The sequence below is a fragment of the Erithacus rubecula genome, assembly GCF_903797595.1.
Source record: "Erithacus rubecula genome assembly, chromosome: 3".
NCBI lineage: Eukaryota > Metazoa > Chordata > Aves > Passeriformes > Muscicapidae > Erithacus > Erithacus rubecula.
Window position 1 is genome coordinate 110,730,127 of NC_136689.1, and position 15,058 is coordinate 110,745,184.

Genomic DNA, 15,058 nt, shown 5'->3' on the forward strand with positions numbered 1-15,058 from the left:
ATATTTCTGCAGAGCATTACATTGTTTGGAGACACATTGTCATCCAGTACCTTTCTGATACATTTTTCTCAAACTGACTGCAAACATCTGTGGTTTTTTTCCCCCACATTTGTGTAGAAGCAGGAGGTTGCTTGTATCACTGATGTAATTTATTCTGCCAATATCTACTCAGGATAAATCCCCTCTCTGCCAAATTGTTGGCTCTTTCTACCAAAACTGTGACTCAAATCAGTAATTCCTTTCTGTCCTTTGCTTAAAAGCATATTTTAGGGAAGAAAATAAAAATGCTCTCCCATACCTTAGAATTTGCACGCTGATTTGGCAAAGGTGCTAAAAATATTTTTCCATTTTAGTTTTCTATTTTGTTGTTTCTCATTGGTCTTGTTGTGACTTACAGTTTTAGGCAAAGTGATTCTTTCTGACTATGACAGGTTGAAATAAATGTATCTGGAGATAAGTATTCCTTATAAGAAAGAGTCTTTCAAGTTTTTGTCTCTTGCAAATGGGCATAATTTACAAGCCATGTGAGTTCAAAAATGGATTTTTTTACATTTTTGCAATCAGTGGAATATTGTTTGGCTTTTAGATTTCAGCAACATCTAGGTGCCAGACAGCAAAGCTAATGAGAGGTGAGGTAGAAGAGCCAAGTGAAGGCAGAGCCTGCTGGGTCTGTGTGCTGTAGCTCTGGTGAACACCACAAGCAGAGTTTCACCCTTCTAGTGCCACCCAGGCAGAAGGCAGCAACAAGGCTGAGGGTCTGTGAGAGCCTCACAGTGTCCTGGTTCCTAGACACACCCTGAAACCACAGTATAACACCCACTGCTGCTCATACACGTTTGGCTAAACAGAAAGGGCAAACCCAGTTTTCTGCTCCTTTTTCTTCCTTGGTACCTTTGGAAATTCTGAGTCTCAGCCAGACAAAGGGAAAAACTTCAATTTTTACAGCCAATTCTGATCTTTGACCAAAGCAGCTAGTATGTTTTATGGGAAAGCTTAAAGTGAAATATGTTCTAAGGATATTTATTGCAGATACAGTTAAAGTGGTTTTTTTTTACAACTTGTTGAATTAGAAAAAGATCACAGACCTGTTTGTTTAATCCCCTTTCCCAAATGTCACAATTTAATAAACATGATTTTGGAAGATTTACTCCTTTAGTGAATAACACATAAGCAAGAAAGCTTGTCCCTCCTCTGTGGCCTTCCTCCTTACTTCTGCAGCCCTGCTAGCAGGCAAGCATTCCTTACACATAATTTTCTCCAGATAACCTGAGTTGCTCTTTTTGATTTCTCTGTCAGTGACCTAGAGCACTAGAGTAGATCCACTGTGTCTCAGTTTAAGGCAAACTGCCTTTCATACAGTCTGAAGTTCTGATTTTATTTTTTTGGGGAAAGGCTGTGGATATAGCACTTGGTGCCATGGTTTAGTTGAGGTGTTAGGGCATGAGTTGGACTTGATGATCTTGAAGGTCTCTTTTCAATCCAGTGATTCTGTGATAAGAATGATACAAAAGCTTCAAATAAGTTTACCAATGACTGAACTGTCTCTGAGACAACTGTAAAGCTGCATATGAATACTAAGAATAATTTTCTAACAAGAAAGCAAAGAAATTAGAGGCAAAAAGCTGGAAAAAAAAACACTAGGACACAAAGAAGGCTTGTACATTCAAGAATTGAACATTTGTTGCATGCAGTATTACCTAATGTGAAATACTTCTTTCTTGTATTTCCCCAGAAAGATGACATATCTTAGTAAAAGAGCAACACAATGCTGCAAGTGTAGTACTATCAAATTCTTCTAATGGCAATCTTCTGCATTTCCCTTTTTGATATTTTATCAGGTTATGTTAAGAGGTATCTGAATGCATCTGTGTTGCAATAGTATTGAAGGAGTTATTTTAAAAGTATTTTATCTGTGGTGGAATACAAACCACTAAAACTAGTTGTTATCATCATCACTAGACATGATGCCATCTCCAAGATAAAAATGCCTTTCATTTACAGAGCGTGTATGATGAGAATTTATCCAGCAATGCATCAGTTGCTGTTATGTGTGGTTAAAATAATATAGGTCTTCCATTGTGACATACGTAAGATGATTCTCAAATTACAGAGGTTTTTCCTTATGTAGGAATTCTGTATGTTGCCTCTGCTGATTTATAAAAAACTAATTCCTTATATAAAAGAAATGGCATTTATTTTTCTGATTCTTGCTTTAGTTATTGCAGTGGCTTCTGACTTTTGTGTAAAAGTATCTTCCTTCCTTGGGAAGCAAATTGTAAAAACGCAAATGGAAGGTAATAATTGATTAGAAAGGTATTGTAAAATCTTTGCAAAACAGGAAATCAGCTGTCATGAAATTATATACTAAATAATTATGTATAATAAATAAATACCACCAGTTTACCAGCTGGTAAACAGATATAAGGCAAGCAATGTCCTATGTAACATTGCTTAAATATTGAAGAGAAACAATTTCCTTCTAATTTCCATTCCTTCATGGTCCCACAGTGTGATCTCTCATCTCCTGCTTTTGCAGACATGGTTAGAATCGTGTATTCGCTTAATTTGTATGGAGACTCTCAGATTTACCAGTTTAGCAGTCAGAGCACTGATATTACTTGAGCTTCCAGGGAAATCCAAGCTATAGATAATGGAAGGTTTTAGACAACAAAGTAGACATCAGGTCTAGCCTGCTTTCCTACTTTTAATTTATTTGCTGTCACATTCTAAGTAGCTTTCAAAGAACATTTCAGTACTATCACACTCTCAGGCTTCTTTTCCTGTTCTGTAGTAGTATGCAATTCCTTATTTCCTGTTACCTCCTGGCATATCATCCTAGGCAGAGAGGCAACATGATGGACTGTTGAGGCCAGCTCTACTCAGCCCGTTCACTTGCCAAAAAGAAAGTATCTGTAAGTGAGTAAATGCACTCAAAATGGATATTGGAACTATTAATGTGTCATTTGTTAACCAAATTTCTGAGAAAGAGCTATGGAGGAAGCAACAGAGCAACTGCTAGAACAGCCCTTCCTCCAACACAGTGCTCTTGATCGGTGAGCATGGTGGAAACGTGGAGTTTGTGGAAGTGTTGAGCAGCACCTCGTGACTATCAATCACTGCTGCCTCAGGCACTGCTGCCAGCTGAGATTAGCTAATGAAGTGGAAGGCTACCTTTTATACCATTTACTTGACTTCAGCAATAGTTCTGTGTAATGGTAGAAGGCAATTAGAGCTGCATTAATTCTTTTTAAAATTAAACAGTCATTCTTTATTAGCAGTCTGCAGCATCCTGAAGAATCTGAAGTATTGAGCAGAGGCATGGTACTGATTGCAGAAAGAAACTAGAGAAATCCATAATAGTAATCAATGTAGAATTTTGATCTGTTAATAACTGGGCTCTTCAGATTGTTTAGGATCTTTCCTCATGAAATTATATGAAATATTGACAATCATCAGGCAATATAGAAAGTAATAACATTTCCCTAGGTGTAAAAGTAAAGAGTTGAAAATTCTTTTTCTAGTTTCCATGAAAAATCGTATAAGCATGAAGCCTCGTTTTCTCAGGACAGGTAATTATGAAAGAGAAGGACAGTACACTTACACATAGTTTATGCAGCTTTCACTATTTGTCGTGTTTCTCAGGGTACAAGTTAGGTCAAAGATAAAGGTAGTGACAGAGAAAGAGAGAATTTCCTGACTTCCAGGACCAAATCTATCCCTCCACAATCGCCCCATAACCTGTGGGAACTGTGAACTAAACATCTTTCCAGAGAGAGGCTGAGAAAATACAAGCTACTTACGAAAAACACTTCAAATATTACAGGATTGGGAAATACATTTTTCATTTTAGTATATGAAACTGGCCTCAAATTAGCTCTGAGTATTCTTAGAGTGTCTTCTATAAAAGCCATCCTTCTAAAATAATAGAGGGTGATCAGGCCTTTAGAAAGATGGGGGTTTTTATGGGAATGTTTCCAAATTTAATGGGGCAATGGCAATTCAGGTGATAAAGCAGAAAGAGATATCAGAATTTCTGGGAAAGCTTCTATGATTTGCTGCAACTTGCATCTCATTGTCTCTGGGCTTTTATTACATGCTTAAGTATGTAAATGATGAACTTGAGCATCTACCAAAAGCTGTAACAATGAACAAGAAACACAATGAATTTGGGTGGAAACATTAAACTCCGAAGTAAAAGAGGAACTAAGTAATGTAGAAGAATGAAATAAATGAGAAATTAAAGATACATATCATTGTCTCTAAGGTTTATTCAAAGATTTAGATTACAAAGTGACCCAGAATAATTAAAATATTTCTTTCTCAAAATGCTTTAATAATTTGAATTGATTAATGTTCTTCCTAAGATACTCAATACTGCAATTTCCTTCATATGGAAAATGTGATCTAAAGAGCTATGCAGTATCAATGGGCATAAAACAAGAGCAAGAAACTGACATCACAGATTACCTCACTACTGATGCAGCAACACAGACCTTTCTTCATCACTTTTGCAGAAGAAAAGGAGTGAGAAAATATGAGAAAAATTAAGATAACCTGTATTCCAGTCTCATTTGCAGCTCCTGTAGTAACAGAATTTCTCCTGTTAAAATGTTTTTGTCATGGAGGAATTACAAATAAGATGAAAGTCTCAAAGAGAGACAGGACACAATACTCAGGAGTTGTTGATAACTCTGAGATACTTCTTAAGTGGCACTGTATTTCAAAATATGAAGAAATTTTTTTATGAAAAAAACACCAGGAACACCATTCAAATGCATCTTCTAATCTTTAATAGGAAGGTTTTGGCTTATGGTTCATTAATTATAGTTTATGAATTGTATTACTGGATCTATCACACTTATTTTCTGTATGAAAAAGAGAAACTACTTCCCCCTAAACACCACCACCAACACTACCACAACCACCACCACCCAACCCCAAACCCTGAAACAATTTTCCTGGTTTTCAGACAAAGAGTGAGTTACTAATTTCTAGAGCTGATAAGAAGATCTAACAGATCACTGTGAGACTTAGGAAGTATAAAATTTACAAATTCTTTCTTCAGACATGCAGAGTAGCCTGAATAAAATATGGAGCCAAGAGTGTCCTTGGCTGAGGTTGCTGCAATACAGAATAATGTTTTGCAGGGTGGCTGTGCAGAACAGGTGAAATACAGCTTAGAAAATAGGGTACTATTTCCTTTACATTGTTCTTAACCAACTCATAAACTGAAAAACAAAAAAAGCATCCTGTAAAGTGTGCTCCTTGCCTGCAAATATTTAATCCTGAAGCCTTGAACAGGTAAATGATAGATAGCCCACCATATGTTAATGTCACTGGCTTGTGATACACTTTGAGTGGGAGCTCGTTTCACAAATCAGTTTTAAATACATTTTTCTCACCTCATGAGCTCTTAAGCTCTGCAGCACCAGCAATGAAATTATGCATTAAGATGTTCAGGCCCACAGTATAGTCACAAACATGATGTCACGTCAATTTGCATTGACTTCTGTAACCATACTTAAAAATGTTCATAGATCTAGAGCCAAATGGTCACATTCATGTAGAACAAGGGAACCCCAATACTCAACATATTTGCCTGCAATTGATAAAATGCTTGTTATTTTCAGGAAACAATTTAGACTTTGCCGTCTCATTAATTAGAAGAAAATAATATTTAATTACTCATCACCTAGAGAGTTTTAAACGATTTAAATCAATAAATCTTACTTTCCAAAGAGAGCAAGTCTCTGAAGAGCCAAACTTCAGACAGCTCTTTCCTTCTGTCACAGGAAAGCTTCCCTGTAGGATCTATAGGAACATGAAAGAGTTTATTGAATGTATGCATGCTTTGGAAACACAGGGATTTCAATAGTGTGTACCATAACTATTTGTATCTGGGAGCCTGTAAGTATGAGTTAAATTAATTCCAATTGATTTATGATGATAAACATGGTCAATAGATGACTGTTAAATGTTCTCTGTAATTCTTTAGGGTTTTATAAGCTAGGTTTGTAGAGTGACTCTTCTGCTATGCAGTTAATTTATTTGTTTTTAAATAAAGTCAATTATGAACATTTCAGGTTAGCATGTTCTGAAAATTTACATGAGGATTGATTTTTATCAATTAAGTATCGCCACATAATTTTTGTAACTAATCTCCAAAGTTCTGCTATTGGGGAATTTTTTTTGTTCTTTAGGACTTTTAGGTTGTAATTTCATCTGAAGAGAGTTGAAGAACATGGGTGTGGCTTCTCTCCAAACACAAGGAGAGATTTCAACCTTAATTTTCCAAGAATACATGAGTTATTCCTCCTGTCTTTATTATTCCATGATTTAAAACAGATTCGTGTTCCACATTAACAGGATAGCTCATTGAAGTGTCAGTCTGAAAACAGTACAGTCCATGCAATGCTGTAGCTTGGACACTCACCATAATACCAAATTAATTTTGAATTTTAGTGATTTTTCAAAAATTTCTCAGAAAATTTCCAAACATGAAGACTTGAAAGACAGTTGTGAAGAATTAAATAGAACACTGATCAATGTAAAATAGAATTAAAAAAATAAAGGTTTTGTCAAGGAATAAATATTTAACATTATTTTTTACTGCAAATGTTTACAGTTAGATGGCATTTGAAGTCTTCAGAACCCTTTCTGCTTCAATCTTTTTTCTTCTGACCAAAGGCTTCTTCCATGCTTACAGGGAACTTAACGTAAGACTCCAGGAATAACGCTGCTTTTCTAGGAAGGAAACTGATGAGACAAACATTGAATTAGCCTAATTTTTTTTCTAAAAGATACTCTGGGAGCAGACAGTGCTAGACCAGGCAATGCTCCCAGTGTACAATCTCAGGAAAATTTTTGTAGTTTCTATACCCAACTGCAGCTTAAAACATTTCTTAGAGGCAGAAGAGGCCAGAGGAATGTTATTCACCTAGACTATTAAAACATCAAACCTGCTGTTTCTTTAAAATTAGGTGTATATATGGCTGGATTGACTGCAGAAATATTGTTTAAAGGACTATTTCAACTAAACTTTCCTGCTGATTTTACAGGCATATAGCACAGGAAAGAAGGTAATGCTACAAGACAAGTCACATGCTTACATTTTGAGTCCAAGTAAGTATACAGCTGGAGGCATGATCAGATAAAATTTTTCCTTTTTAATTGCATCCACGATCCTGCTGGCTGCATACTCTGGATCATAAACAGGAAACAAACAGGGTCTCCTGTAAAACAAGAAAAAAAAGGGGTTGTGAAATTATAAACTTTTACTTTCAAAATAAACACATACACATACAAAATTAAATAATTTATGCATTTCCCATCTTTCCTTCAAGTAGCCTTGAAAGGAATCTCCACACTTTTTGTCCATGCTATTATTCAAATAAATTGAAAACACTTTTGATGATGCTGGGAATTTAATGATTTTTTTGTAAGCTGATCACAATGAAGTTGATGCCCACACTGACTGCAGCTTTGGAGACTTCCAGACTTAGCCATACTGTGTGCTGTTCTTTACTCTCCAGCAGTGTTTCTCTGCTGTCAGTGCTGAGGTGACAGCCAAATGGACCAGGACCATGTTTGTCAGCAGCCAGGAGAAGGGCTCTGCTCTGCATACAGACACTGCTGCACCATGATGAATGGTTCAAGCAGGAGCAGAGCACTGAAAAACCAAGATGACTGGTGCTGCACTCCTGCAATGGCTCTTTCAGTGCTTGCAGCCTCTCCCATCACTGCAGCCACAGAGCCACCCTCCTGATGGCATCACCACAGCTGTTCTCACTCAGAAGTACAGTGCCTGCCAGCACAGGGCACAGCTAATCAGGACAGGTCATGGGTATCCTGACAGCCATATCTGTAATTACACTGCCAAAATTACCTGGGGCAGAGAGCATCAGCACTCTCCTGATAAATAAGGTTCCCTTAACCCTTAAATATGGCTGTGTACTCCCAACTGTTCCTTGACTGTGAGGTTGTTACTCAGTTCTTTTTATTGACTGTATGCAGGACTTGCATTTCTTTATGTCAAAAGTCTTAGTTGTCTGTGTCAAAGGGGAAAAAATACTGAATTGAAAATCAAGTCAACCAACCAAAGCCCGAATATGATATATCCAGTGAGTGGCAATTATATTTTACATATGAAATAGACAAATCTAATCTTTACTTACTTGCTTTTGAAGCCTTTGCTTAATCTAGTACTAATAAAATAAGGGCAAATGATTGTGGTTTTAATACCATGTTTTCCTCCATGATACAGTTCTGAATTTATGGATTCCATCATTCCAACGATTGCACTTTTACTTGCAGCATAATCTAGAAAGTGAAGAAAAGAGAAATATCCAAAATTTTAATAACACCACAATAAAAGCTATATACAGAATTGAATTATTTATAGTGCTATTTAAGCCACAATATAATTTAGTTGTCATTGACAATCTTGTAATTAGTATTTGAAGAATACTCGTGGCCCTAACTCTGGAGATTAATGGTTCTGCCCCTGAATAGTGCACAGTTGCCTAAGGATAAAATAAATCCTTTTCAGAGGAGACTTTTTTTTTCAGTGCACTATAGAAAGATGTAGGCAAATGAGCTTATTCAGCATTTCCTGTAAGTTTCCAGGTACTCATTTACCAACCAGGCATTCTTTCAGTTCAGAATGTATTCAACTTTTAATATCACAGGTTACATTTCAGAAAAACTATTTCTAGTGGCAAAAAAAACCCCACCCTACTTATAAATTCTGCTTTATCCTATTACTTCATATTTGCTCTGCAACTGCAACTCCATTTTGTTTGCCCAGGAAGGCTGAAACTGATCTGGTTTTTATTGTTTGATGAATGTATGGAGCCCCATCCTTGGACATAATTAAAACTTGCCCTCACACAGTTCTGTGCCACCTGACCTAATCTGGGCCTGTTTTTATCTGGGGATAATGCAGCAAGTGACTTTCAGATATTGCTTCCTGCACAAATGATTCTAGTTTTCCAGTTGATGAAAACTAATTTAATATAGTGCCTCACATGCCATTTCCTAAAACTTTTTCATATGTGTTTGAAAATAGTTGTTAGATACAATGAAATCCAATTTTGCTAAAAGACTCCCAAAACTGGCATCAGAAGTAGTTTGCTATTCTTCAGGAGTTCACTTGCAGTGAATGATGGAAGCACACAGCCTAAGAAATGCATAACTAAGGTGCAACAGGTGCAGGTGTACGAGCTGAATTGTCCTTGTGTGAAGGAAAGTCAGCCTGTGACCAGACAGTGAAATCTGCAGAGAGCTCTGCTGAGGTATGTGGCACCATCACACCCCAGCACACCATCACATTTGGTACCCAGAGATCCTTGTCAGTGCAGGCTGCCAAAGGCAAGCATTTCTGAGATGTCCAAGAGAACTGATTAGTATGAAGATCTAATTTATAATGACAGTTGACAATAATTACCTGAGGACCTGTAGAATCCTATTAATCCAGCTGCACTGGCTGTGCTAACCAGGTGCCCACGGTTACAGGCCACCATGGCTGGAAGAAAGGCCTTGAGAGTCTAAAGGAATGAAAAATATATTTATTTTAAAATCTCCTTTATATATAGGCATAGCAAAAATCTTTCATTCCAAAATTAGGTGATACAAGGGTCTTCCTGGGTCTTTTATCCCCACTTTCTTTCTGGGCCTTCAATACACAAGAAGCCCAAATGACATTTTATACATAACAGTTTTTAAATGAAAGACAACATTTCCTCGAATGACTGCCCTCTGTCTCTGAAGATCTAACAGCATTACAATCATATTATTAAAAGTAACAAAGTTGGTGTTTTCTCTGTTTTCCTGGTTCCTCACAGTTTGTCTATCACCAGAGGTTTGGTACACAAGAGGGAGCTAGAAGTCAGCACATGGAGAGAGTTCAGCTGTCTGTGGGCCCTTTTTGTTAAAAGCTGGACTGGCTGCCAAATCCAGCTCTCCAGGACACCAATGTGGGTGATGCTTAATGGGAAGAATGCTAGTGTTTTACAAAGGGGAAGATAAAAAAAAGAGACAAGAGCAGTAACTTTTTTTTTTTTTCCCCCAGGAGCTGAGGAATCCTATTGGACACCAGATGTGAGTGCCATCACTTTCCTCCTGCCCTGGGTTTCTTCAGACTTGTCAGGGAGAACACCTCTCTCAGTCTGTTTTCCTCAAGTATTTGGAGGGAGGATGCAGTGTGGCTGGTGAATCATTAGAGAATTTCCATCTGCACTAATTTTCCATTGAGAACTGCCTATTTACAAGGAGTTACCAGGCTCTGTTGGTCTGCAATGGAGGCTGTTCACTCAGGCATATAAACAAAAAGTACAAGAGGGGACAATAGTATTACTGGCTCACAAAAATCACTAAATCTACTGAGACCCCAAAGAATTGTGAACTCCTTCAGAGGTAATAAAACAAATTAATTTTCTATGTACTTCAATCAGATGGTGACTACAAATCAAAGCACAGCCTGAAGACCAACATGTGCAGCATAAAATCACAGAATCATTTAGGCTGGAAGAGACCTTTAAAACCAAGGAGCCCAACTCCAGATGTAACACTGCTCAGTCTGCCAGTAAACTGTGGTTGTGTCTCCCTGAATGCTGCAAGTCTCTTAGGCAAAGCTGTCAGATGCCAGGAAACAAAAGGAGCAGAGAAGTCACATGCCATCGTGTCAGCACTGCCTTCAAGCTCAGCTGTTGCAGGTGGGGCCTGTTTCATGATACAGCTGCAGAAACTCTGATTGAGCAGAGTGCCCAGGCAGGTTTGTGTTAACATTACTGGGACATAATGGGGAGACTGTCTGCAGTTGCAGGATGATCATGAAAACATGTATTGCCCCAGTCAAGGTCCTTCACATCCATATTGCATGCTTAGTTTACAAGGCAGATGCCACCATTGTGGTTTTAACACCAAAATACTTGTCTATACCTTTTGGTCACTTAAGAGTAAAAAACTGACAAAAACTTTACCCAGACTTGAGAAAAGAAGTTGATTCTGAGGGTCTTTTCAAATTCTTCATCTGTGAGATCACAGAACTTTTTCCCAATCAGTATGCCAGCATTATTGATTAGTATAGTAACATCCCCAACTTCTTTTTTAACCTGAATACAAAGAAAAAAAAAGATAAACAGAAAGCTTTAGAAGGTATGCTTGCCTCTTGTGGTTCATTTATGAGAATGTTTAGTAATATTCTCAATAATTGATATGTATGAAAACCTAAGTATGCAAGAAGTGTTGTATTGCATCAGATCAAAGGTCCATCTAAGCCCCCCAGACTTGTCTCATGATGGAAAGCAGTGAAAAAAGGATCCAGGCTCTAAGGTCTCAACTTTTCAAATGCTGCAACTTCAGATCTTTTGAGATAGCTATATCATTTTCTTTAATATATCCCAATGATTCTCCAACCTACCCCCCTCCCGAGATTTTTCTAATTCCTCCCTGAACTCCAGAATAATTTTGGCTTCCACAAAACCCAAAGGTCAAATATTCTGAAGCTTTAGTGTGCACTGTGAGCAGGCTTTGATTGCAATCTGAATATTTCCAGTCCCCTATTTTTGGTATTTTGGTATAAAAACCTGCATTCCTCTGCCAAGCCTGCTCAACCCCTTTTCTATGTAATTTCTACTGAACTGGAAAGAATTCAGCCCAGATAACTGGGGGATACCAATCCCCTGAGCACAATGACATCTACCATAAAATAGGTAGATAAAATCATCATTAGCTCAATTCAGGATTGTTTTCGAAATCAAATCAAAAGATTTTGTTTCATGATTTGGATTTATATCAAAGCAGGTGGCCAAGATTTACTCACAGTATGAAGAATCAGTCTCAGAGATTTCTCTGCTAAACGTGGATGATTATCTGAGGTATCAAAAATTATGTTATGGCTAGAAAAATGTTAAAATCCCACATGTCTGGCAATTTGGAAACAGGTGATTGGATCTGGTGTCCCAACATCTGACCTTCCTTTGGCTCTCTGAGGGAGCCTTAGCATTCAGTGAAGATTTGTTTGATATTTCTGCAGCTGTGCCAGCTTTAGGCCTTCTCATTGACAAGCAGGGCTCAGATACTTACACCTTTCCACCTGCACAAATGAATGCAAATCTAGACACTGTTCAGTATGGCAGGAATACTCAATCCTTCCTTTGAGGAACACATCTGTACTTTCTCCCCACTCTTTTAGTCAGGCCATATGATGATCCTCTTTTCCTTTTCATGACAAGATATCTTTACCAATGGCAGCATTTTATTTTCATGGCTGTCCTGTTTACTGACTACTACAAAATATGGGTGAAGCTTGGCTTCCATTTAGAAAAAGTCAAGCTGATTATTCTACATTATGCATTTTTTAGGTGTGTGCTAATTCTTCTGTTATCAAAATTTCTTCTAGTTTTCTGTTAGACAGGTTCCTAGTGTGTGTGTGTGTTCTCTCAAGTGCACTCTAAGACTGGCAGATTTACTATGCTTGATCACCTATTATAGAAAAAGACACATTCTGCATTTCTAGCCCACCAGATCCCTGTCTGATTGCCTTCAGAATTCCCAGGTGGACACCTCTTGTGTCTGAGAATTAGTTGTTGTTCACTTGACCACTTTGTTGTAAAACCTCTTCTTTAGAGATTTCAATGGTCTCTTTTGTTTCCTAGAAACAATATTTACACTATGGGAAAATACTTATGCTTTTCAGCAGTGAGTATACCAAATGAAAGAAATTTATTTAAAATTCTTGCTCTTGCTTTCTCTTCTGTGTCCAAGCTCAAGTCTTTTCATATTACCAATCAAAAAATTTGCAGATAATTCCAAGAGTAGAGGAGAGCCAGAGCTGGAAAACTCTTCATCTAAGAAGATTTCTGTCTCTACCAGGACAGAACAATGCATACAAGTATCTGTGAATATGTAATTGTTGTTAACAATAATTTGGCACCCTAACAGCAATTTTAGAATTTTGAACTACTGTTTAAGTTTCTGTTGGCAGGTCAGTCTGTGCACTTCAGAACAGTGTTTGCTGATTTGGGCACAGGAAATTCCACAGGCTGGAATCCCGTGGGTGATTTGGTTAATGTGTTTGGAGATTGAAAATTACTGGGGGGCACAAAACAAACCTTTTGAGATTTTGCTGAAGTAAGAGCAAACAAATAATTTCAAATTTTTTTTTTTTTTTTTTTTTTTTTTTTTTTTTTTTTTTTTTTCAGTGTGAGTGAGCTGTGTTTCACATCCTGTGTAAGATTATGGGTAAAAGAAATCCTTTCTGATTTGCAAGCATGAGAATTGCAGTTCCAGATACTAACAGTTCCTGAATTTAATTCACCTTTTAGAAGTACTTTTCCTCAAGAACATTTCTTGAGGAAAAAAGGTGTTTCAAACTTTCATAACCTTGCTCAGAAAGACTTAATCTGATTAGGTTAAAACTAGAAACAACAACCTCAAAGCAAAGAGCTGAGCCCCACCATGGCCTCACCTTTCCATTCACAACTCATAGAAAAATTAATGTTATATTTTAAGTCTATTCTGAAACAATCTATGAACATTTAGATCATAAAATTTCTCTGATGTATACCTTCAGACATAGAATGTCAAAGATCTGACATAAGAGTCATGTATATAAACACAGACGTTGAGAATTTAACAGAAGTTTACAATTTGATGAAGTTGCAGAGTGGCTAACTGGATTTTATGTGAAGTTACACTGAAAAGCATTTTCAGGCATTTAGGAAAAGTGAAAATAAATAATGTCAGTTCCATGTCCAATTTCTGAACACTGACAATAATAATAATAGTAATGATAATAGTAAGGTAATAGTTTAAAAAGCTATGTCAGCACAGCAGAAGAGGTTAATTGGAAACTGAGCTCTTCTTTGCCTTACTTTCCACCTGTATTGTTAAAAAAAAGGACCTGATGCTGAATCATCAATTTAACTGGAAGCCAGCCACATCCTAATGATATCTGAAAACATTACATCCCAAATCACCCATAAAAGAACTACAGTTTCCTAAACAAATAGGCAAAGGATAAAACTCTTCTTTTACAATATCCACTGATTGTTCTTTTCTTTTTAAATTATATATGGCTATCTTAAAGAAATTCAAAAGCCTAAATAGGTTAATATTTGGAGATAATCTCTACTGCATGTTTCACCATGCTCTTAATCTAAACATTCCTGTGTCACAATGAAGAAAAGAAGTGAATAAATCTCAACAGAACTGATTAAACTGTTACTTTGCAGCAACTTTAGTTTAAGTTCCATCTAGAAACTATGCTAAAGGAGAAAGACATTGCCCTACATGATTACTTCCCTCTAGGGAATAGTATGGTTTCTAGCAATAAACAGCAACGTACTCCATAGGATAATATATTAAAAGAAGCAAAAATGCAGATCTTACCTTGTCTGCCTGTTCATAGACCTCCTCCCTATTGCTGCAGTCACAGTGGTAGACAAACACCCGGTTGGCTCCATTTTGCTGGGCTAATCTGCTTGTTTCTTTGTTGCCTTCATCATCGATGTCCCAAAGAACCAAGGTTACTCCCAAGGGAGCCAATCTTAAGGCAACCTGCCTTCCAATCCCATTTGCAGAGCCAGTAATAAGTACTATTTCACCAGCATAATATTTTTTGCGTCGAGAAAATAAAGAGAAGGTGTTCTCAATAAGTAAAAAAAATAAAAATTTCAGGTACTGGAGTAACTTCTTGATGCATCTCATGATTTCTCAGGTACAAGCACCAGTCTTCTGTTGTGGAAATCCAGAAACACAACACGTTACGATAGCGGGATACTGACTGAAAGAAAGAAGAGGTTGACCTTCAAACAGCAAGTTCTTTTGCAGTGCTCTTCTGTGCAGGTGAAAAACACATTATTAAATATTTTGTTTGTGAAAGCTGCCTTACTAGTAGGATTAAAGCAAATGTCTTCCTCTAGATCCTATGGACCTGTTCTATTCCAGGCTCCCCACCTTCCAAGTCTGTTTTTAAAAACATTTAGGGACATGCATTTTAGGCAGGTATGTTGCAGTAGTAGCTGCCGAGCCCTTTGTTTTCACAGCAAGGTGATGC

At 37.2% G+C, this 15,058-nt stretch overlaps 1 protein-coding gene across 1 annotated transcript; it reads right to left on the reverse strand.

Annotated features, from left to right (window-relative positions):
* Positions 1-6,662: 6,662 nt before the first annotated feature.
* LOC306800511 (epidermal retinol dehydrogenase 2-like) lies at positions 6,663-14,826 on the reverse strand (the record flags this gene model as incomplete). Its single annotated transcript, XM_079302719.1, has 6 exons — positions 14,392-14,826; positions 10,980-11,111; positions 9,446-9,545; positions 8,175-8,319; positions 7,110-7,232; positions 6,663-6,756 (listed from the first exon to the last, which is right to left on the reverse strand). The coding sequence occupies exons 1-6, from the start codon at positions 14,707-14,709 to the stop codon at positions 6,663-6,665; spliced, it is 912 nt and encodes a 303-aa protein (XP_079158845.1). The 5' UTR covers positions 14,710-14,826.
* Between the last annotated feature and the right edge of the window lie 232 nt (positions 14,827-15,058).